At 45.4% G+C, this 25,162-nt stretch overlaps 1 protein-coding gene across 1 annotated transcript in view; it reads left to right on the top strand.

The window, feature by feature from the left end:
• Positions 1-351: 351 nt before the first annotated feature.
• ITGA4 (integrin subunit alpha 4) overlaps positions 352-25,162 on the top strand; it is a 184,132-nt gene continuing 159,321 nt past the window's right edge. The window contains exons 1-2 of the mRNA XM_077272594.1: positions 352-696; positions 936-1,057. Coding sequence (XP_077128709.1) covers positions 500-696; positions 936-1,057 — 319 coding nt within the window. The 5' untranslated portion in view covers positions 352-499. The remainder of the gene's footprint in view (positions 697-935; positions 1,058-25,162) is intronic.

Raw genomic sequence — 25,162 nt, 5'->3', positions numbered from 1 at the left:
TAAATATTAATAACTGCTGATGTGTAAAACGGATGCCATGAGGAAAGGATTGAATACAAACCACCATGAAAATGGACAATTTTTTTCTGGAGGAAAATCGAATGTTTTTCTTATACGCTCTTAGCCTCAGTGTCGTTACTTGTTTAAATAAAGAAGACTAAGGATCTGCAGTAGTGAACTGGAAATAATGGGTTGTAGTCATCTATTATCCGTGTCACAGACAAGCTGTAATTACTGGAGAGAACACACGTCCAAGACTGGTTTCTAATATGCAGTCTCTGTTCTGGAGCCGAAAACTTAAAGAGAGGAGGAGGAGAAGGAGGAAGCAGGAGTGATGGGCGGTTACTTAAAAAAAAGTTTTCTTCACTTGAAATACAACATGGGCTGCTGGATGCTGGATACAGACAGTTACCCTGCAATCACAAGGCTCCAGTACACACAAAGTATCATTCCATTGCTATGAAGACATCACTTTGGGGAAAGCAGCAAAACTTCTAAAATGATCATGAAGAGAGGAGAAGGCTGCAAACTTTGCAAACTGTCCAACATCTGGAGTCTTACACTGATCTGTGTTCTCACTGCTATCCCTGCTGGAACTTACAATATAGATGAGGAGAACCCCTTCGTTTTTAAAGGACCAGATGGATCGCTCTTTGGTTATTCTGTGATTTTCCACAGCTATGAAGATAATAAGTGGTGAGTGTTCACGTGAATTTTTGCAAATGTTTGCCATCATGTAGCTTGTTGCAGCAACCTCTGCATTACATCATAGTCAAGAATGTGAATCTGGTTGCTATCTGCATAATCTGTGAGTAAACTGCATATTCTACTCTTTTTTTAAAAGGTCAAATATTTCTGCCTTTGTGATAAATGCCAGGTTTATTTTGTTTTTTTTTATTTTACGTAATTATTTTTGCTTATTTATTTTACTCCAGGATTATTGTTGGAGCTCCAAAATCCAATCTGACCACACGCGCAGATATCCGCAACCCTGGGACAATTTTCAAATGCAAAATTGGAGATAATGTTAATGGGATCTGTGAAATAATGGATGTGGGTGAGTGACGAGTGTCAAGCATGTCTGTCGTTGATGTTACATGTTGCCATGTTTCTTTGTTTCCTGGGGACGTATAGCAGTTTTTGTCATCTGATCAACACGTAATAAATGATCTGGTTATATTTCAGTGCTTAAAGGGGTTTCCATTACTTGGACTACCTCTTCTCAATCTGTCTTTTGTCCCCAGTAAACTAACAACCCTTATATGCTAAGATCCTGTGCCGGCACCACTCCAGCATTGTCAACACTCTCTCTCCCGGAGCTCACATAACAGTGTTACGTCACGCAAGCCCTGCAGCCAATCAGTGACCTCTTCACACTCTCCGCCTTTGGACAAATTATTTACATCCGGAGGGCTTGTGTGACGTAAAACGTTACGAGAGCTTCTGGAGAGACAGTGCCGTCACCACTGGAACGGCATAAGAAGTCTTGTTATTTCCCTGGGGCAAACATGCGGATTAAGATGGGGTTGTCCTAGTAGTGGACACTCTCTTTAATTCAAGTGAAATATAAGACCTTTTTTTGAATAGATATTCGCTATCGCAGAAAAAAATTATATTTCTGTACAGACACGGTTTTACATTTTGGACAATCACTTTTTAAGTGAGGGGTGCACAGCCTTTTTGGATCCTGAGGGCCATATTGTCAAATCAAAACAGCTCCATGGGCTGCAGTAATTACCTTCTGAGACATTTATTGCATAATGAAAGTATTTGCTAATAGGTGCTGGTTCCATTTTTAGGGCTACCACCTATCAGGACAGTAGAGGTACCCTTCTCATGGGTTTGCAGTCTAGAAGGAGGAGACCATGCATTCAGTTCTCTACACTATAGTATATGTCAGATGCTGAGTGTTTCCTTTCTCCCATAGACTACAATGAATATGACAGCAGTCATGCATGACCAGTTCTTCACCTCATCTACTCCTTTCTGTGCTAAAGGAGCCAGGAGTCAGAACCCATTCTGCCAACTGTGGTTGGTACACAAATGACCACACAGCACAACATATCCCCACAGTGCTATGCATGACTGGCCTTAATGTGGCATATGGCCCCAAGACCATTGGTTGTGCACCCTTGATTTAAGCTCTCCCTTGGAAGATTAGTTGAAGAATCCTAGAATCAACTGGTTTAGCTAGGTTAATGGCCGATTATGGTATAATTACCATTCTATGTCAGCCATTGGGATGAATGGCCAATTATTTCTTAGCAATGTGGGTCTACAGAGCAAAAGACCACACTTACCATGACTCAAAAGTCAATGTACTGGGAATTGTGAATTATATTTTACCCTTTTAATTTTTACTCTTGAAATTATCTGTGTAACAGAATTTGTTCTTATTTGTCCAGCCGAACACTGTAATGTTTTGTAATCAATGTACCATAGCATATCATGAACTTATGAACTACATTTTCTATGGATTCCATACTTCTCAGTAGCAGCCATTACTCAAAGGCTGAAGTATCTAAATTTAGTTTTGATGCACAGGCCAAAGTAATATGTGGCTGTAGATAAAGTACTCTTAGTTTAATTTGCACGTTTAGTTTTCCAAGGTTTTTCAAAAGGCTATTTACATTTAGGCTTAAAGGGGTTTTCTGGGGCTTTAACATTGACTGCCTATTCTCCACAGATAGGTCATCAATGTCTGATTTTATGAATGTGTGACACCCGGCACCATTGACAATCAGCTGTTTCCGGTATTGGTCAGAACTGCTCAGGTACAGAGCTGCACAGATCCATCAACGAAATAGTGGCCACGACCGGGCAATGCACATCCAACACCTATTGATTTGAATAGGGAGTGGATGTGTAGTACTTGCTTGTGGCCACTATACAGTCGACAGAGCTGTGATGTGTAGCTCCAAAGCTCCTAAGGATAGGCCATCAATGTCAAAGTCCCGGACAACCCATATAACGGACAAATATGTTGCATGTCTAAGAGGAATGCTCCTTAATTTTGTAAGTAGGGGTAAAAATAACATCTATCCTGTTTCTTGATGATCTGTTTAAGTGCAACTAGTGCTTGACACATAGTTCGTGCATACAGGATGGGAGACACTAGATACCTCCTAAGATGGTGGTAGACAGATCCGGTGCCATGAGCATCATCTAGGAGCTGTTGTTACCCACTAGCTGTCCACAAAGAGCTGTGACTAGAATGGAGTGTATATATCAGTACTGTATTTTTCATGATTTTTCTCTCATTTCGCTTATATTGTAACCCCAAAGATAGCTGAATTTGAAGCATATTTTTCAATGTTACCATTAGGGAAGTATAGTGTGCAGTATTTGCGTCAAATACTATGTATCAAATCAATTAGTAGCTTGGCCAATCTACGTTTTAATGTTGGAACTAATTCTAGTATTGGTCAATACTGTAATAAATGCTATTTGTGTTATTACTCAAATTCCCAGAAATGGAATGTTACATTACTTTTCATTGCCATTATTATTTTTTGTTATTTCTTGACATGAATATAAGCTGCAGGCTCCATGGCTTGGAGAATGATATAATTGTTCTTGCTTTTTTATGGCATCTAATCAATTCCATGCATTATTTAATCTCACAATCAAATGAGACTCAAGGAAGCTTGTTGTAGTGCATGTGAACACCAAGAAGGATGTGTATGTTTTGGAAAGAACTTGGGGGATGGGAATTTTATCACATCTGCTACATTACATGCCTTGGTGGGATGTTCTGTGCAGGAAACAGAGTTGATCTGAAAAACACAACTTCCTTAAAGTTCTAAAGAAGAGGTTGTTATCCTGTGGTTCCACAGCTGATAGCGGAGCCTAACCCCTAAATGCTTGGCTTGTAATTACCTCTAGAAAGGTCATTAACAAAAGTGCTCACCAATGGGGTCACACATACAGTATATGTATACCTACACCACATGTGCCCATTTTCATAATGTCTAGTCTAAGGTGAGCAGCTTCTATAGAAATGAATTCTCAGTGACACAAACTGGGGGACCACATGTGCGCAAAGTCATTGCACTGTAGAATACAGTATATATTAACAGTTTTACAGAACTACAATATGACAACTATTTATTTATTTGTATTTCATACAATTCAATAAGAAATAATCATGCAATGTAAAGAAGGGAACAAACCTCCATAGTCAAGTCCCACGAGGATAAACAACCAAATGCAAGGTTCCATTACACAGCAGTGTTGTTTGATTTGCCATTGCTTCTTTATATAGTCTTGTAAGTAATAGTTTACCAAACAATTACTGCTTGCAATGCAGAGCCAAATGTGACTTTTGAGAGCTTAATTGGCCATGGTCCCATATATAAGAAAAGTAACAGTTTTGCAAAATGTAAGCATGTGAGCATGTACAAGTGTACTGATGACAGTAATTACAGAGGATCCAATGAACCAGGAGGGAACAGACAGTCACAGTCTATTGTCATATCTAGGTTGATGATAAAGCTGTATACTGTATACATACTATATATTGATCTCTAAAGTTGGCCATACACATTGGGTGACTGGAAGGCCAAAGTTGGTTTAGCCCATCGTTTGGCCAACAGCTGTCTCAGCTGACTCCCATACACAGGAGTGCTCTCTTGGCTGAATACTCATGTCTTCCCTATAACAAAGCGAAGACTGACACGTTGCCTTGTGGTACATCTCTGTCATGGTTCTCAATGGCAAGAGACCGTAGTAAAGCATACAAAAGGACTAGCTCTTGGAAGATGGGAACTCGAGCTGACTGTGAGCTAAACCTACCGCACAACTAACAGTGGCCGGGTAGCGTGCCTACGTTTTATCCCTAGACGCCCAGCGCCAGCCGGAGGACTGACTGACCCTAGCAGAGGAAAATACAGACCTGGCTTACCTCTAGAGAAATTTTCCCCAAAAGGCAGACAGTAGCCCCCACATATATTGTCGGTGATTTTAGAGGAAAATGACATACGAAGTATGAAGATAGGTTTAGCAAATTGAGGTCCGCTTACTAGATAGTAGGAAGACAGAAAAGGGAACTTCACAGTCAGCTGAAAACCCTTTCAAAACACCATCCTGAAATTACTTTAAGACTCTAATATCAACTCATGACACCAGAGTGGCAATTTCAGCTCACAAGAGCTTCCAGCCTCAGAAATATTCAAAAACAGAGAACTGGAACAAAAATGCAAAACAATCTTAGGACTACAAGTCCAACTTAGCTGATAGTAGTCTAGGAGCAGGAACATGCAACAGAAAGGCTTCTGGTAACATTGTTGGCCGGCATAGAAATGACTGAGGAGCAAGGCTAAATAGAAACTCCCACATCCTGATGGAAACAGGTGAACAGAGGAGATGAAGCACACAAGTTCAGTACCACCAGTAACCACCGGGGGAGCCCAGAAACCAAATTCACAACAGTACCCCCCCCTCAAGGAGGGGGCACCGAACCCTCACCAGAACCACCAGGGCGATCAGGATGAGCCCTATGAAAGGCACGGACCAAATCGGAGGCATGAACATCAGAGGCTGTCACCCAAGAATTATCCTCCTGACCATAGCCCTTCCACTTGACCAAATACTGAAGTCTCCGTCTGGAAACACGGGAGTCCAAGATCTTCTCGACAACGTACTCCAACTCACCCTCAACCAACACCGGAGCAGGAGGCTCAACGGAAGGCACAACCGGTACCTCATACCTGCGCAACAATGACCGATGGAAGACATTATGAATAGAAAAAGATGCAGGGAGGTCCAAACGAAAGGACACAGGGTTAAGAATCTCCAATATCTTGTACGGGCCGATGAACCGAGGCTTAAACTTAGGAGAAGAAACCTTCATAGGGACAAAACGAGAAGACAACCACACCAAGTCCCCAACACAAAGACGAGGACCAGCACGACGACGGCGGTTGGCAAACTGCTGAGTCTTCTCCTGGGACAACTTCAAATTGTCCACCACATGCCCCCAAATCTGATGCAACCTCTCCACCACAGCATCCACTCCAGGACAATCCGAAGACTCCACCTGACCGGAAGAGAAACGAGGATGAAACCCCGAATTACAGAAGAAAGGAGAAACCAAGGTGGCAGAACTAGCCCGGTTATTGAGGGCAAACTCCGCCAAGGGCAAAAAGGCAACCCAATCATCCTGATCCGCAGACACAAAACACCTCAAATAAGTCTCCAAGGTCTGATTAGTTCGCTCGGTCTGGCCATTAGTCTGAGGATGGAAAGCAGACGAAAAAGACAAATCAATGCCCATCCTAGCACAGAACGCTCGCCAAAATCTAGACACGAATTGGGTTCCCCTGTCAGAAACGATATTCTCCGGAATACCATGCAAGCGAACCACATTTTGAAAAAACAGAGGAACCAGCTCGGATGAGGAAGGCAATTTAGGCAAGGGGACCAAATGGACCATCTTAGAGAAACGGTCACACACCACCCAGATGACAGACATCTTCTGAGAAACAGGGAGATCAGAAATAAAATCCATGGAGATGTGAGTCCAAGGCCTCTTCGGAATAGGCAAAGATAACAACAATCCACTAGCCCGAGAACAACAAGGCTTGGCCCGAGCACAAACATCACAAGACTGCACAAAACCTCGCACATCTCGCGACAGGGAAGGCCACCAGAAGGACCTAGCCACCAAATCCCTGGTACCAAAGATTCCAGGATGACCAGCTAACGCAGAAGAATGGACCTCCGAGATGACTCTACTGGTCCAATCATCCGGAACAAACAGCCTACCAGGCGGGCAACGATCAGGTCTATCCGCCTGAAACTCCTGCAAGACCCGTCGCAAGTCTGGGGAAACAGCAGATAATATCACTCCATCCTTAAGGATACCTGTAGGTTCAGAATTACCAGGGGAATCAGGCTCAAAACTCCTGGAAAGGGCATCCGCCTTCACATTTTTAGAACCCGGTAGGTAAGAAACCACAAAATTAAACCGAGAGAAAAATAACGACCAGCGCGCCTGTCTAGGATTCAGGCGCCTGGCAGACTCAAGATAAATCAAATTCTTGTGGTCGGTCAATACCACCACCTGATGTCTAGCCCCCTCAAGCCAATGACGCCACTCCTCAAAAGCCCACTTCATAGCCAAGAGCTCCCGATTAACAATATCATAATTTCGCTCAGCGGGCGAAAATTTACGAGAAAAGAACGCGCAAGGTCTCATCACGGAGCAGTCGGAACTTTTCTGCGACAAAACCGCCCCAGCTCCGATTTCTGAAGCGTCGACCTCAACCTGAAAAGGAAGAGTAACATCAGGCTGACGCAATACAGGGGCGGAAGAAAAGCGGCGCTTAAGCTCCCGAAAGGCCTCCACAGGCCAATCAGCAACATCAGCACCCTTCTTAGTCAAATCAGTCAATGGCTTAGCAACATCAGAAAAACCAGTTATAAATCGACGATAAAAATTAGCAAAGCCCAAAAACTTCTGAAGGCTCTTAAGAGAAGAGGGTTGCGTCCAATCACAAATAGCCTGAACCTTGACAGGGTCCATCTCAATGGAAGAGGGGGAAAAAATGTACCCCAAAAACGAAATCTTTTGAACCCCAAAAACACACTTAGAACCCTTTACACACAAGGAATTAGAGCGCAAAACCTGAAAAACCCTCCTGACCTGTTGGACATGAGAGTCCCAGTCATCCGAAAAAATCAAAATATCATCCAGATACACAATCATAAATTTATCCAACTATTCACGGAAAATGTCATGCATAAAAGACTGAAAGACTGAAGGGGCATTTGAAAGACCAAAAGGCATTACTAAATACTCAAAATGGCCCTCAGGCGTATTAAATGCGGTTTTCCACTCATCCCCCTGCTTAATTCGCACTAAATTATACGCCCCACGAAGATCAATCTTAGAGAACCACTTGGCCCCCTTTATTCGAGCAAACAAATCAGTAAGCAGTGGCAAAGGATACTGATATTTAACCGTGATTTTATTCAAAAGCCGATAATCAATACACGGCCTCAAAGAGCCATCTTTTTTAGATACAAAGAAAAAACCGGCTCCTAAGGGAGATGACGAAGGACGAATATGTCCCTTTTCCAAGGACTCCTTAATATATTCCCGCATAGCAGCATGTTCAGGCACAGATAGATTAAATAAACGACCCTTTGGAAACTTACTGCCCGGAATCAGATCTATAGTACAATCGCAATCTCTGTGCGGAGGTAGTGAACCAAGTTTAGGCTCCTCAAAAACGTCACGATAATCAGATAAAAATTCCGGAATCTCAGAGGGAATAGATGACGAAATGGAAACCAAAGGTACGTCCCCATGAGTCCCCTGACATCCCCAGCTTAACACAGACATTGCTTTCCAGTCGAGGACTGGGTTATGAGATTGCAGCCATGGCAATCCAAGCACCAACACATCATGTAGATTATACAACACAAGGAAGCGAATAATCTCCTGGTGATCCGGATTAATACGCATAGTTACTTGTGTCCAGTATTGTGGTTTATTACTAGCCAATGGCGTGGAGTCAATACCCTTCAGAGGTATAGGAACTTCCAGAGGCTCTAAATTAAACCCACAGCGTTTGGCAAAGGACCAATCCATAAGACTCAAAGCGGCGCCAGAGTCGACATAGGCGTCCGCGGTAATAGACGATAAAGAGCAAATGAGGGTCACAGATAGAATAAACTTAGACTGTAAAGTGCCAATTGAAACAGACTTATCAACCTTCTTAGTACGTTTAGAGCATGCTGATATAACATGAGTTGAATCACCACAATAGAAGCATAACCCATTTTTTCGCCTAAAATTCTGTCGTTCGCTTCTGGACAGAATTCTATCACATTGCATAATCTCTGGCGCCTTCTCAGTAGACACCGCCAAATGGTGCACAGGTTTGCGCTCCCGCAAACGCCGATCAATCTGAATAGCCATTGTCATGGACTCATTCAGACCTGTAGGCACAGGGAACCCCACCATAACATCTTTAATGGCATCAGAGAGACCCTCTCTGAAATTCGCCGCCAGGGCGCACTCATTCCACTGAGTAAGCACAGACCACTTACGAAATTTTTGGCAGTATATTTCAACCTCATCTTGCCCTTGAGACAGGGCCATCAAGGCTTTTTCAGCCTGAATCTCTAAATGAGGTTCCTCATAAAGCAACCCCAAAGCCAGGAAAAACGCATCCACATTGAGCAACGCAGGATCCCCTGGTGCCAAAGCAAATGCCCAATCCTGAGGGTCGCCCCGGAGCAAGGAAATTACAATCCTGACCTGCTGTGCAGGATCTCCAGCGGAGCGAGATCTCAGAGACAAAAATAATTTACAATTATGTTTGAAATTCTGGAAGCGAGATCTATCCCCGGAGAAAAATTCAGGTAAAGGAATTCTAGGTTCAGATATAGGAGCATGAATTACAAAATCCTGTAAACTTTGAACCTTCATAGCGAGATTATCCAAACCAATAGCTAAACTCTGAGGATCCATTTTAATCAGGTGAAATCAGAACCATTCAAGGATTAGAAGGAGAGAGAGACGAAGGCTGCAGTAAGCAGAGATGCAAGTGAATCAACTAATGAGCAAACTCAGAAAAAAAAAAAAAATTCTCTGCAGACTTCTTTTCTCTCCTTTCTTCTGCCAATTATTTTAACTCTTGGCCGGCCAAACTGTCATGGTTCTCAATGGCAAGAGACCGTAGTAAAGCATACAAAAGGACTAGCTCTTGGAAGATGGGAACTCGAGCTGACTGTGAGCTAAACCTACCGCACAACTAACAGTGGCCGGGTAGCGTGCCTACGTTTTATCCCTAGACGCCCAGCGCCAGCCGGAGGACTGACTGACCCTAGCAGAGGAAAATACAGACCTGGCTTACCTCTAGAGAAATTTTCCCCAAAAGGCAGACAGTAGCCCCCACATATATTGTCGGTGATTTTAGAGGAAAATGACATACGAAGTATGAAGATAGGTTTAGCAAATTGAGGTCCGCTTACTAGATAGTAGGAAGACAGAAAAGGGAACTTCACAGTCAGCTGAAAACCCTTTCAAAACACCATCCTGAAATTACTTTAAGACTCTAATATCAACTCATGACACCAGAGTGGCAATTTCAGCTCACAAGAGCTTCCAGCCTCAGAAATATTCAAAAACAGAGAACTGGAACAAAAATGCAAAACAATCTTAGGACTACAAGTCCAACTTAGCTGATAGTAGTCTAGGAGCAGGAACATGCAACAGAAAGGCTTCTGGTAACATTGTTGGCCGGCATAGAAATGACTGAGGAGCAAGGCTAAATAGAAACTCCCACATCCTGATGGAAACAGGTGAACAGAGGAGATGAAGCACACAAGTTCAGTACCACCAGTAACCACCGGGGGAGCCCAGAAACCAAATTCACAACACATCTCCAGAAGAACATTGCCATCGGCAGTCTGAAATTAGACATGCATGATCAACATCTCTGCCAACCATCAGTCAGCTGGCTCTCCAATATGATTTAGACCATCGGGTGAATCCGTCATTAGTCTAACATATATGGGGGCCTTAAGGGTTCAGTAAGATGGGCCTACCAGGGCCATTAAACATCCACAGATCAGCTACATGCAAAATGATCAGCGGGCATTTACCGGCCTGTCTAGAGTGGCCTATCGTACTTTCGATGTGCACATAACGATTATTTACACATGATGATGTGCTGCCAAGAACAATGATTTTCAAGCTTGCCTAAAAATCAACTCATCCCATAAACAGAAACGCAAATAAGCACGTTTACAGTTGGTGATTAGAGTTGGTGCAAATTGATTCACACGAACCAGCCCATTGCCCAATAATCTGTAGCACCTGGATAGAAGCCCTGAGATCTACCTCCTACAGTGGCTTGTAAAAGTATTCATCCTCTTGGAATTTTTTCATGTTTTGATACCTCACAACCTGGAATGTCACTTTTTTAGGGTTTGCATCAGTTCATTTAAAGAACATGCCTACAACTGTGAACTTTTTGTTTTCTTTTCATTATGAGGCAGACAACAAATAGGGCAACATAGCTGAAAACTTTAGTGTTCATAACTATTAACCCCCCCTAAAGTCAGTAGTTTGTAGAGCCTCCTTTTCAAGCAATTACAGCAGCAAGTCGATAAGTGGATAAGTCTCTATGAGCTTTCCTTAAGGCAAAATTACTCCAGCTCATTCAAGTTAGATGGTTTCCTCTGGTGAACGGCAATCTTCCAGTTTGACCACAGATTCTCAATTGGATTAAGGTCTGGGCTTTGACTAGCCCCCCCAAAAAAATGTACACATTTCCCCTTAAACGCTCAAGTGTTTCCTTAGCTGTATGCTTTGGGTCATTGTTTTTTTGGAAGGTGAACCTCCGTCCCAGTCTCAAATTACTGACAGACTGAAGCAGCTTTTGCTCAAGAATATCCCTGTATTTTGCGCTGTCCATTTGCCACATGACTCGGACAATTTTTCCTGTCCCGGCAGTTGAAAAACTTCTCCTGGGCATGATACTACCTCCACCACCATGTTTCACTGTGGTGTTATTGGGGGTTATGAGCTGTGTTGGTTTTGTGCCAGGCATAGCATTTTCCTTGGTGGCCAAAAAGTTCAATTGTGGTCTCATCTGACCACAGTACCTTCCTCCATACTTTTGAGGAGTCTCCCACATGTCTTTTGGCAAGCTCAAAACGAGCGTTACAATTTTTGTGTGTAAGTAAAGGCTTTTTTTCTGCCCACTCTTCCATAAAGGCCACCTCTATGGCGTGTACGGCTCATTGTGGTAGTAGTGGTAGTATAGACTGATACTCCAGTCTTTGCTTGGGAACTCTGCAGCTGCTTCAGGGTGACTTTTGGTATGTGTGCTACCTCCCTGATTACTGCCATCCTTGCCCGGGCTGAGAGTTTTGGTGGGCGTCCCTCTCTTGGCAGGTTTGTTTTGGTACCATGTTCTTTCCCTTTTATGAATCGATTTTATGGTGCCCAGGGTGATCATCAGAGATTGGGATTGATTTTTATAACCCAACATTGTCTTGTACTTCTCAACAACTGACTTGTTTGGAGATCTCTATGGTCTTCATGGTGTTGTTTGGTAAGTGGTGCCTCTTGCTTAATGGCGTTGCAGCCTCTGTGGCCTTTCAGAAAATGTGTGTATACACTGACAGACATGTGACACTTAGATTGCACACAGGTAGACTTCCTTTCAGTAAGCATGTGATTTATGAAGTAATTGCTTGCCTTAGAAATTTTTAAGGGCTTCATCTCAAAAGTGGTGAATACATATGCACATGACAATTTTTAGTTATTTGATCTCATAAATTTAATTTATATCTATAGTTTTCTGACTTCACAAAATTAGACTATTTAGTGCTTATGCATCACATTCAAATTGGGTTACAAAAATATTTAAACACAGATTGCAATGTAACAAAATAGGTAATAAGTCGGGGGGTAGAAATACTTTCGCAAACCACTGTACCTGATGTTAGGGTTGGTGGATTGCACTAAATATATATTATGATGAAGTGCGATCGCAACCCGGGGTTCACCGTGCAGAGATGGAAAACCACAGCTAGTAAACAATGGCGGAAGCATGCGGCAAGCGATTTCAAAAACACACGGGGTTAAATGTCACCCTGTGTGAATAGAAACTAATTACCCAACTCTGTTAGCTTCACAGAGGGGTACTAACGGAGATACTGCTGTCCCTAAACAGTATGGCTCAGCTAGATGCCACGTTAATGAAAATGACACTATGTAAAATCCCCTGTTACTTCACAGGTGAACGTTGCGTGAACGTGAACGTTGCCTATTCCCTTGCCCCACAGGGGCAAGGGAATAGGCAGTGGACACAATCACAGCATATGCACGTACACAAACTCCTCTCCAGAGGTGCTGGAATTCTAAAGGCTATACGCCTGCCCTGAAAACAAGCAGACAAGTCCACACTACCGTTATATTCCACACACATATGACATAAATGATCTTAGCACGCCGGCATGTGCTCCAGAGAACATTTTATACGTTCCGCTTAAGTCAAGTCAGACAGGACCTTGCTCGAGGACCAATCTGGAACTACCACATCACCTGAGCAGCTGACGACCGACCACCAATGAGAAGTCGCCACCTCACGAGCATGCTCAGTAGAGTGATTTCTGGACTTAACCTCTGGAGCGTCTGTTTGCCACTGCTTATTGCTGATTACCTTATCTTTGGTTGGAAGGCCAGCAGTAACCAAGCATACAGCCCGAGTCTTAGCAAGACGCTGAGACCGACGTCTTTGCTGAGCAGCCCCTACTGCGGCCGGAGCAGAATGGGAGACCGCAGAGGCAGACAAGGCTTGGGATCTACCCCATGCAGTGGGAGAACCGCGGTGCCTAACACCTGATGTCATACATCTTGATTAGCCAAACTGGTACAATGTTATCATTGCGGTGAGATGCATATGTGATGTCGAACCATGCTGGCTAACCAAAAGATTAGCCATAGATGCCGTCAGGTAAGAGGCTTTTTTCAGGGCCCTCATCCAGTGTCCACAGATTACTGACATTGCTGATAGACTTGGTCATATGACTCAATTTGTACCAATTCCAGTTCTGGTAGATTTGATGACCAAAAAAATTTCAGTCGGCAGATTCATTACAAAAAACAGAACCCTAAATAAAACCTTACTGGTATTAGATTTAATTTGTTGAATTAGAATTCAAGTTCTGTTCAAAAATTAATAGTATAGTAGTCATGGCTTGTAATGAATGAAAAATATAATGACAGTGAGAAAAGAGTCTTATTGATGTGGATATAGAGCTGTTCCCTGGTCTCATCCCCTCATATGAAGCCCCTAAATGAGCATTAGATGCTTACATATGGGTTTGCCTTTAAGGTACTTCCTACGCTACCAGTATAATTTACCATTACCACGAATGGATCATTCTAAAAGTTAATGAAAAGCAAATGGGAATTCTCTGTCATCATTATATGTCCTCAGGGACTACTTTTTATTCTCTTGGTTTAAGGATAATTTACATTTATGAAGGCATGACTAACAGCATGCATGATAATGTAATGTCACTGCTGCAGTATGCCCTCCTCTGAAAACGACAATGAAAATACTGAATTCATGTCTACTAGGGAAACTGTACAAAACCTCATTATCAATGGGTGATTGTTACAGACCTGCAAAATCAGAATAGAACTGGGGGACTAGCACCTCAATTTTAGGCTCTGTTCACACCTGCATTGTGACTTCCATTCATAACAGAAGCCAGAATGCTGTGCTGACTCCAGTATACAACAGACCCTAATGGCACCTGACAGACCCTACTAAGTTAAAATAGGGTCTGTCATTGCTGCGGAGTGGTTTCTGTTTTTATTTCTGACAGCAAAAATACTGTCTGTGCTGTTCTAGTCATCAAATTCATCCCCCATTTGCAATGTGAACAGAGTTTTATTGCTCATGCACAGGGGTCTTCTTTTACAGTTCAGGGGTCTCCCCTATTTGAAATTACCAGCAAAGGCAAAGCAAACAGCTGCGGGCTGACATTAATAGGCCATGGATATTGTGCGTTCTCAAGCTGCGAGAGGTGTCGTCAGTAAAGTTACCGTAGTTCAGCAGGTTTGAACTGCAATAAACTTAATTACCATATTTTGCGGATTATAAGACGCACCTGATTATAAGACGCACTCCAAATTTTGAGGAGAAAAATAGGAAAAAAAACTTTTTTTTTAATAAAATGGTAAAATGGTGGTGCTTCTTATAATCCATGCATCTTATTGCTTACCGGGGGTGGTGGCTGCTGGAGGAGGCAAGAGTGGAGCGATGCTTCAGGCCGCAGACTTGGATGAGGAGGTGTTTGGATGTGCACCTCTGCCGGGCTTGGTGGTGCAAGGGCTCTGTTGACATTTTATGAAAGCCCAGAGTCCCTGCACTTACATGGTTTACTATGAGGGGGACTATGGGAAAATGGCTGCTGGGGGGCGGCGCATGCGCAGATGAGATCTCGGCACCAAGATCTCGGGAGATGAGATCTTGCTGTATAATGAACAGATTATAGGCACTGTTGATTGTCGCCCCAATCTGCCTTTGAGAAATGTTGTTGAGATGTCACAAATCAAGGCAACCCATCTCCTCATCCCATGCAGTGAATAGTGGTGGGTTCTTTAGTACATGGAGTGGGTTTTCGATATGGCTGCTCTTCCATATTTCCAGAATTGCTCCCATAATTAGTGTGTAAGACAAATGATGAAAATGCAAAGATCCATTTTGATGGAAGGGCTGAATTTATTGTGGGCTACACATCATGCTCTGTTTAGATGAACCACATCTTTAGGAAACATCAAGATATTGCAGATAAACTGTGGAAGCCACAGCTCGCTATCAGATCAAAATGAAGTAGTCTAACAATATCCATTTCCTTTTTCCTATTTATTGCATTTATAGGAATTCCTATTTCCTGGACCCACAATAACATCCTATTACTTGACTTATACCCCCCTCTAGCATAAAAACCACCAAATATCAGAATCGTCTCCAGTAGGAGAAAAATAAATCATTTTAGCACTTGATATGATGGTTTTTACAGTTTCTATGTTTGTTTCAGTTATAATTTTGTCTCCCTTACAAAAGGTAGAATAAAATAGTGGCATTATAGGGGTGTAGAGGTAGCAGTGACTCATGAATCATAGTGCCTGAGGGGACAATAAGGCTAATTCTGCTATATAAAACACCAATGTTAGGTAAAGTTCACACGTTCAGTATTTGGTCAGTATTTTACCTCAGTATTTATAAGCCAAAACCAGGAGTGGAACAATGAGAGGAAAAGTACAGGGTGGGCCATGTATATGGATATACCTGGGCGGGCCATGTATATGGATACACCTAAATAAAATGGGAATGGTTTATGGTATCAACTTTCTGTTTGTGGCACATTAGTATATGGGAGGGGGAAAACTTTCCAAAATGGGCGGTGACCATGGTGGCCATTTTGTAGTTGGCCATTTTGGATGCAACTTTATAAATGGCAAACCCAGGTGTGTCCATATAAATGGTCCACCCTGTATAATAGAAACACGTCACCACTTCTGTATTTATCACCCACCTCTGGTTTTGGCTTACAAATACTGAGGTAAAAAACACCAAATACTGGGTAGAAAGGAAGTCACTAGGCTACAACTATGGAACACATCCATGTGAATGTATTATTTTGCCATCTATAATATAACGCTGGGAGCGTCACTCTGTCCGAAGCCTCTATAGACTGCGCAAGCGCAAGCGCCGGCGCAGTCTGGACCGCACAGAGCGACGCTCCCAGGAGATCGCGGTATGCGTAAGCGCTGAACGCACACCGCGATCTCCACCGGACAAGCAGGGACGAGCCAGGAGGCGGAGGGTGAGTATACTTACCTGACCCGTTCCACCGACGCGCTTCCGGGCCGTGACTGTCCCCCTGCTCCCGGAATCGGCGCCTGCGCAGTCCGCGCTTTCCGGCGCCATTTTCTTGAAGACACATTGCAGTGTCTTCAAGAAAATGGCGCCGGAAAGCGCGGACTGCGCAGGCGCCGACTCCGGGAGCAGGACCAAGAAAATGGCCGCACCCAGCACAGCCGCCGCGCCCAGCACAGCCACGCACAGCCGCCCACAGCAACGCACAGCCGCCGCACCCAGCACAGCCGACCATAGCCACCCACAGCCACGCACAGGCGCCCACAGCCACGCACAGCCGCCGCACCCAGCACAGCTGCCCACAGCCACCCATAGCCACGCACAGCCGCCGCACCCAGCACAGCCGACCACAGCCACGCACAGCCGCCGCACCCAGCACAGCCGCCCACAGCCACGCACAGCCGCCGCACCCAGCACAGCCGACCACAGCCGCCGCACCCAGCACAGCCGCCCACAGCCACGCACAGCCGCACCCAGCACAGCCGACCACAGCCACGCACAGCCGCCGCACCCAGCACAGCCGCCCACAGCCACGTACAGCCACCCATAGCCACGCACAGCCGCCGCACCCAGCACCGCCGCCGCACCCAGCACAGCCGCCCACAGCCACGCACAGCCCACAGCCACGCACAGCCGCCGCACCCAGCACAGCCACCCACAGCCGCCGCACCCAGCACAGCCGCCGCACCCAGCACATCCGCCGCACCCAGCACAGCCATGCACAGCCGCCTACAGCCACGCACAGCCTCCCACAGCCACGCACAGCCGCCCACAGCCACGGACAGCCGCCGCACCCAGCACAGCCACCCACAGCCGCCGCACCCAGCACAGCCGCCGCACCCAGCACATCCGCCGCACCCAGCACAGCCATGCACAGCCGCCTACAGCCACGCACAGCCTCCCACAGCCACGCACAGCCGCCCACAGCCACGGACAGCCGCCGCACCCAGCACAGCCGCCGCACCCAGCACAGCCGCCCACAGCCACGCACAGCCGCCCACAGCCACGCACAGCCGCCCACAGCCACGCACAGCCGCCGCACCCAGCACAGCTGCCCACAGCCACGCACAACCGCTGCACCCAGCACAGCCACCCACAGCCGCCGCACCCAGCACAGCCGCCGCACCCAGCACAGCCGCCGCACCCAGCACAGCCGCCGCACCCAGCACAGCCACGCACAGCCGCCACAGCCATGCACAGCCTCCGCACCCAGCACAGCCACGCACAGCCGCCTACAGCCACGGACAGCCGCCGCACCCAGCACAGCCACCGCACCCAGCACAGCCGCCGCACCCAGCACAGCCGCCCACAGCCACGCACAGCCGCCGCACCCAGCACAGCCGCCCACAGCCACGCACAGCCGCCGCACCCAGCACAGCCGCCCACAGCCACGTACAGCCACCCATAGCCACGCACAGCCGCCGCACCCAGCACAGCCGCCGCACCCAGCACAGCCGCCCACAGCCACGCACAGCCCACAGCCACGCACAGCCGCCGCACCCAGCACAGCCGCCGCACCCAGCACATCCGCCGCACCCAGCACAGCCATGCACAGCCGCCTACAGCCACGCACAGCCTCCCACAGCCACGCACAGCCGCCCACAGCCACGGACAGCCGCCGCACCCAGCACAGCCGCCGCACCCAGCACAGCCGCCGCACCCAGCACAGCCGCCGCACCCAGCACAGCCACGCACAGCCGCCACAGCCATGCACAGCCTCCGCACCCAGCACAGCCACGCACAGCCGCCTACAGCCACGGACAGCCGCCGCACCCAGCACAGCCACCGCACCCAGCACAGCCGCCCACAGCCACGCACAGCCGCCGCACCCAGCACAGCCTCCCACAGCCACGCACAGCCGCCTACAGCCATGCACAGCCGCTGCACCCAGCACAGCCGCTGCACCCAGCACAGCCACCGCACCCAGCACAGCCGCCCACAGCTGCCGCACCCAGCACAGCCGCCCGCACCCAGCACAGCCACGTCACATACAGCCACCCGCACTCAGCACAGCCACATACAGCCGCCCGCACTCAGCACAGCCGCCCGCACTCAGCACAGCCGCCCGCACTGATGGGGGCGCAGGATGGAGCAGCACGTGATAGGATGGGGGCGCAGGATGGGAGCACATGACAGGATGGGGATGAGGATGGAGCAGCACATGACACGGTGGAGCAGCACATGACAGGATGGGGGCGCAGGATGGAGCAGCACATGACACGGTGGAGCAGCACATGACAGGATGGGGATGCAGGATGGAGCAGCACATGACACGGTGGAGCAGCACATGACAGGATGGGGGCGCAGGATGGAGCAGCACATGACACGGTGGAGCAGCACATGACAGGATGGGGGCGCAGGATGGAGCAGCATATGACAGGATAGGAGCAGCACATACCAGGATGGAGACCATATTCCAATATAAATGCTCGCCACCCGGGCGTAGAACGGGTTCAATAGCTAGTTTATTATATCCTTTCATCTTCACCCTTGATCTCTAGTAACATACTGTCTTCTTAATGCCTCAATTGACATATATTTTTTTTTCTCTTATATGAAAAAAATTGACTGACCTCCATAAGTTGGCAGGATTGGATTTTCATCAGTGTTTCATCAGCGCTTCATTTCTTACCATCAGTATTGCTCATATTAAAAAAAAATGATGATGGTTTCTCAAGCTTCTTACATAACGCAGGTTCATGCATTCATGAAACGTGGTCCGTGTACGGAAAATGATATACGGACAAGCCTCAGGTCTCCCAACATGAACCCGACAACCTCATATGCCTGAGTGGTGCAAGTTGAAGCTTGAGGACCCCAATGCCAATGCTCCAACAGAACCCAATAATTGCAAGTCTTTAGTAGTAATGGTCTTTTCATATGGGCTAAAGGGACCCTTTACATCCCCTAGGCTCCAGAGCCTGGGTGCGATTGTAATCCCTGCACTTATTGTAGTTATGCTTCTGTATATGAGGCTTTTGAGTACAGATCAGGAGACACAAAGCTAGTCTGTATGTCACTCTCCATACACCAACCATGTTTATGAGGCTGTGGAGTACGGGTTGGGAGATTCATGACGAGTTCGAATATCACTTTCTTTTCATGGACCATGTTTCACGGATGTCTGAATTTGGCCTTAACCAGTGGAAACCACACAGCACTAAGATGCAACTAGAATGCCATCAGTGTGTTGTCTGAGCTTTTCACAGACCCATAGACTTGCATTGGAAAGTTTGATTCGTAACTCAGATCTAAAATTGCCATTCCCATTTTTTCAGACAATCGGAAAAACCACAGACTTATGAGCAGCCCTATTCATTATAGTGGGCACATGGCTGCACAGCACGGATAGAACACGTATGTGAAAAATGGACATCTGAATGAGGCTTTGCTAGCTGTGAAAATTAGCTTAGACTCCATTATGTTACCATTTTTAGATTTCAAGTACCAGTATTTTCATTGGGTAAGTATGCAAAAAGAATGGAATAAAGTATTACATTTCCTCATGCGGGGGTCAGATAATTGCTTTATGTACAGTAATCTTACAGCATCTTAGGTAGGTATAGTAGGCAAATAGAAAGGGAGGAAATCAAGAGGGAGAATTAAAGGATAAGAGGTACAGTGGGCCCAAGCCATGAGTAATTTAAAGGACGAGTATCTGTATGAAAGAGTTATCATCATAATATACAGTATTTTTAAAGAGGCTAGGGTGTATATTTTACCATTTTTGCATTATGACTATGGAAACCTGAGATGACATAAGCATTTATTATAGTGCCACACATATGAAACCAAGTTCATACGGCCACATTTTCGGTCCAAGTGCTGTAAGTAAAAGAACTGACCCTCCTTAAGCTTAAAGGGAATCTGTCACCCAAAAAATCGTATATGAGCTAAAAGGCTACCGCCATCAGGGGCTTATCTACAGCATTCTGTAATGCTGTAGATAAGCCCCCGATGTATCCTGAAAGATAAGAAAAACAGGTTAGATTATACTCACCCAGGGGCGGTCCCGCTGTGGTCCGGTCCGATGGGCGTCGCGGTCCAGGTCCAGCACCTCCCATCTTCATAGGATGACGTCCTCTTCTTGTCTTCCTGCCACGGCTCTGGCGCAGGCGTACTTTGTTTGACCAGTTGAGGGAAAAGCAAAGTACTGCAGTGATCAGGCGCCAGGAAAGGTCAGAGAGGCCCGGCGCCTGCGCACTGCAGTACTTTGCTCTGCCCTCAACAGGGCAGAGAATTACGCCTGCGCCGGAGCCGCAGCGTGAAGACAAGAAGAGGACGTCATCCTATGAAGATGGGAGGCGCTGGACCCGGACCACGACGCCCATTGGACCCGGACCGCAGCAGGACCGCCCCTGAGTGAATATAATATAACCTGTTTTTCTTACCTTTCAGGTTACATCGGGGGCTTATCTACAGCGTTACAGAATGCTGTAGATCAGCTCCTGATGCCAGTGGCCTTAGCTCATATACGATGTTTGGGGTGACAGATTCCCTTTAAGGACCCAGATATAACTGCAACCACTGCAGCCACTAAAGTTATGCCCCTGCCTGCTGCACTGAAAGTAGTAAATTTGCATTTTTGTAACACAATTAGCGTACTTTATTTTTCTGCACAGGAAATGTCAGCAGCGTGTGGATGAGATTTATCTTTTATTTGTCTGCTGCTGTAATCTGTTGGGGATTTTATCTGCACAAAGAGTGTTATAAGGGACTGGTGTAGATGAATAAGAATATGAAGAGTAGCTTGATGTAGGGCCATTATATAGTTTGGTGGCTAATGCTGGGGTTATTATCTCATTTGGGGACATACTGCTGGCCCAAACTATACTATGTATACTATGTATAGGGGAGCTTTGGCTCCATCAAACTGTGTATAGGGGAGCTGTGGGCCATCATACTGTGAACAAGGAAGCTGGGGGGGCATTATATTGTGTATACGGGCGCTGTGGGCCAATCATATTGTATATAGAGAAGCTACGGGCCCTTCATATTGTATATAAGGGAGCTGTGGGCCCATCATAATGTATATAAGAGGGCTGTGGGAACATCATATTTGTATAGGGGACCTGTGAGCCCATCACGCTATGTAAAGGGAAGTTGTGGGGACATCATACTATGTATAAGGGAGCTGTGGGTCAATCATACTATGTATAGGGGAGCTGTTGGCCTAATATACTGTGTATGGGGACTTGTGGGCCCATCATACTGTGTATAGAGGGGCTGTAGATGGGGAGTCTCCGTGGACATTATTATATGTTTAGTGGGCACTTAAGAAGCAATATTGTTATGGGGCAATCAGGGTATTGTGACCGTCAAAGGTGCACAGGGAGCATTAATACTTTCTAGCGGCAAAATCTGGACATTATTTTCTAGGGGGCAATGGCAATGTTACCATCTAGAGGACACAAAAGAAAAGTGAGCGTCTCCATCAGAGCGAACATCAGCTGTTGGTCACTATCTGTAACTGTACTGTAGTCACTCGTATGCTCTGCAGGCCTGGTATCTACCAGTATATGGGCGAGATTTCTTTTCAGTGGCAGCGCAGTCATCTGTTGAGGTTTCCGTGTATTCACAATTAGTGGGCTCCTGGTTTGGGGCCCATTAGGATGTTTTTCCCCCCTGAGCTGAACCACTAGCTATGCCTCTGATAGGCACCAAAATATTTCAGTAGCATTATTGTTTCCAAATAATTTCCTGTGTGTGGATATGTATGACTGGTGAATAGAGCAGAGATTCAAGACCAAAGGGCCCATGCTTAGTTCATTAACCTTTCCTAACTGACGTCAATAATGAAGACTATCCTGAGAGTTTTTTTGTAATTACGTAGGATGTGTATAGGGGGATTTAGAATTGGGGATGCTTTGCTTATAGTAGAACAGATATAGACTCCATTACAAAAGCTTAAAGGGAATATGTCACAAAGTTTTTGCTACCCCATCTGAGAACAACATTATGTAAGGGCAGAGACCCTGATTCCAGCGATGTGTCGCTTACATTTCTGGGTGCTGCAGTTTTGATTAAAATGAATTTTTATGCTGCAGATCTACCAGTTCTCAGAATTTTGAGCTCCCACACCACTGAATAAACCCGCCCACACCACTGATTAGCAGATGTGTATACTGCGCATAGGCAGAAAACTGCCAATCAGAGAAGGGGGCGTAGTTGGACTATCTGACAGCAGGCCAAGTAGTCATCTAGTGATACTCTCCTGCTGATAAAATAATGGATTTATAAAAACTACAGCAAGCAGCCCAGTGGATGACACATTGCTGGAATCAGCTTCTCTGCCTCTACATCACATTAGCTAACAATAGCTAAGAAAAAACTTTGGGCTGTAGATAGCAATGCTCCAAAGAGAAGTAAGCAAGCAAACTTTCATGTGTCTGTGACATGCAGGTCATCTGGTAGAGAATGTTTATTTGGCTTTGTCTGCTTGACCCCGATTCATACAATTGTAAAACACAAGTTAAATGTCTGACTATTAGCCATGAAGGGAAGTTAAGCTATTAACAGAGTAACAAGACAATGTTATATTTATTGTCAAAAGTGAGCGTGACTCCTCTTCTCTGACTGGCACACATCCTGTAACCTTATAAAAAAGGTAAAAGAGAAAAAAAGCTTTTCATCCAGAAATCGCTAAGAGCAGCTGACTTTCATAGCTCTTTTAACCTTTCATTTGTTACCCACATACCAGTCATTGGCTTTTGTTACCACATCTTTGTGGGTTAAGGCTGAAATGAGATGGCACACAACTATCAAGGATATTGATGCTAATGACATACAGACTTTTCAACTTGGCACATAATTCAGCTAAGCAAAATCTTTAAGGAGTTTCACAGCTTTTAATATTGAAGACCCTGCCTCGGAGTGAGTTATCAGTAGAGTTGAGCGAATATGTTCGGAATCGGTCTCCGAATCTGAATTTGCCATATTCGTACCATATTAGTGCCCTATTCGTGCCGAATTTATGTTTGATGATCAGGTCCAAGCATATGCATTAATTTCTACTCCCATTCACGCCAATGATGCTCAGGTGCGTTCGGCGAATATTGCAAAAGCAATATTTGCCGCCAATCATAATTGGAGCCGAATTTTGAAAAATTTGCTCAACTCTAGTTATCAGTAAGCAATCTCTGGTCATCCCCTTAATTATGAGTGGCAGGGATTATACTAAAAAGACAACTAAAAATGAACTGACCTAAAAAGTCTCGATATTGAATAAACTGTTTACCTATTTCACTTTTTCATTAAGCAATGCGGCGCACAATGGGGAAAACAAAAGGATCACACAGGTTCAAATCCAATCTGTGAGACCCTTGTTTAAGTAATTCCCTTAGATATTTGATTTACAATGAATCCTTCCCAGAAATCCATGCCAGTCACTGCAAAAAGATCTTTTCACTAGCAGAAAGACTGTTGTTCTAATCACCTTGCTGGCAGTGGTAGGATGTTTGCACCTTACAGAGACACTGAATACACTTTTAAATGTCGATAAGGACAAAAACTGCTGGACTGTTGGATCTGTACACACAGCCCAGTATCTGCAAGGACTATGCTGTACTTTGCCATACCCCAGGACCAAGAAGGGTATTAACACCACACTGCATACACAATCAGACTTGGACTCAGATTTTCTTGGTTCCTTAAGGTTCTTAATAAGACTAATATAATATGGAGACTTCTTTTTAAATCCAGCCGATTGGCTTAGCGGCCTAGATGGAGGGATTATTTTTGACTTGACAGACTTGTATGCAAATTTTATTGCTTTGCTCATTGTTTTATGTAGCCGTAAAAGCTCTAATATATGTATTACCTAAGGCTGAACCTTCTGTAGTGTATCATAGGCCCCGTATGGCCACTGCTGACGGGGGAGGTGAGTGTCCACACTAAGGGTGGATGGGCGAAGCAGGTAGAAAGCCCCCTTGTGGGTACTAGACCTATGAGACAGTAGCTCCTTTGTGGACATCAGCTGACCCCGTAGCAAAGGTTATTCCATTTACAAAAGGGGGAAATTGTTATAGAAGGATTAATAGGTTGCCTTTAAGTGCCTCTGGCCTTTAATTGCTAGAATTACTAGAATCTGTTGACGCAGTAGTCTGATGGTCTCCTCTTCAAGGAGACTATACTTCTTATCATGTATGCTTTCAATAGTCAGCCACAACATGTTCTGAGTTATGGTAAATAAAGTATGACCCTGGGTGATGGTGGGGGCTACATGAGTTACATTGAGATGCATTTGTTGTAAATGGTATAAAACATTGCTTTGGCTTTTAATATATCAGATAAAAGTGACTTGCTCACAGGATATGTGTGAGGTGTCTTTTTGTCTCCAAGCACGCTTGTAAAATGACGGGCGTAATTGCACAATTTGGTCTCACTGGTGATCTGTCAGCTGACATTGGGTCAGAACGAAAACAGCTACGACATAGGTCATGAAAAATCTATTAAAACCTTAAAAACTCTAAAGCAAAACATGCTGATAAAACTTACATATATATTTTATCCTGATAGTCTGAACATGTTATAAATCCAGTATGATAAAACTACAAATTCTGCTAAAATGTTAAAGGGTTTCTCTCCTTTCAGTTAAATTTTAGGAATGGGGTGCAGTTTTGTATAAAAGAAGCAAACTGCGTGGTACACACCCCTCCATTGTCCCCTGGTGAGTCTCTGATGAACTCCCGGTTTCTGGTATTGTATTGGCTGCATAGTTAATGTCGCGTCAACAATGCCGC

Source organism: Ranitomeya variabilis, chromosome 7 (assembly GCF_051348905.1).
Source record: "Ranitomeya variabilis isolate aRanVar5 chromosome 7, aRanVar5.hap1, whole genome shotgun sequence".
Taxonomy (NCBI): Eukaryota; Metazoa; Chordata; class Amphibia; order Anura; family Dendrobatidae; genus Ranitomeya; species Ranitomeya variabilis.
The sequence above is the reverse complement of the archived record's forward strand: the minus strand, read 5'-3'. Positions and strand labels throughout refer to the sequence as shown.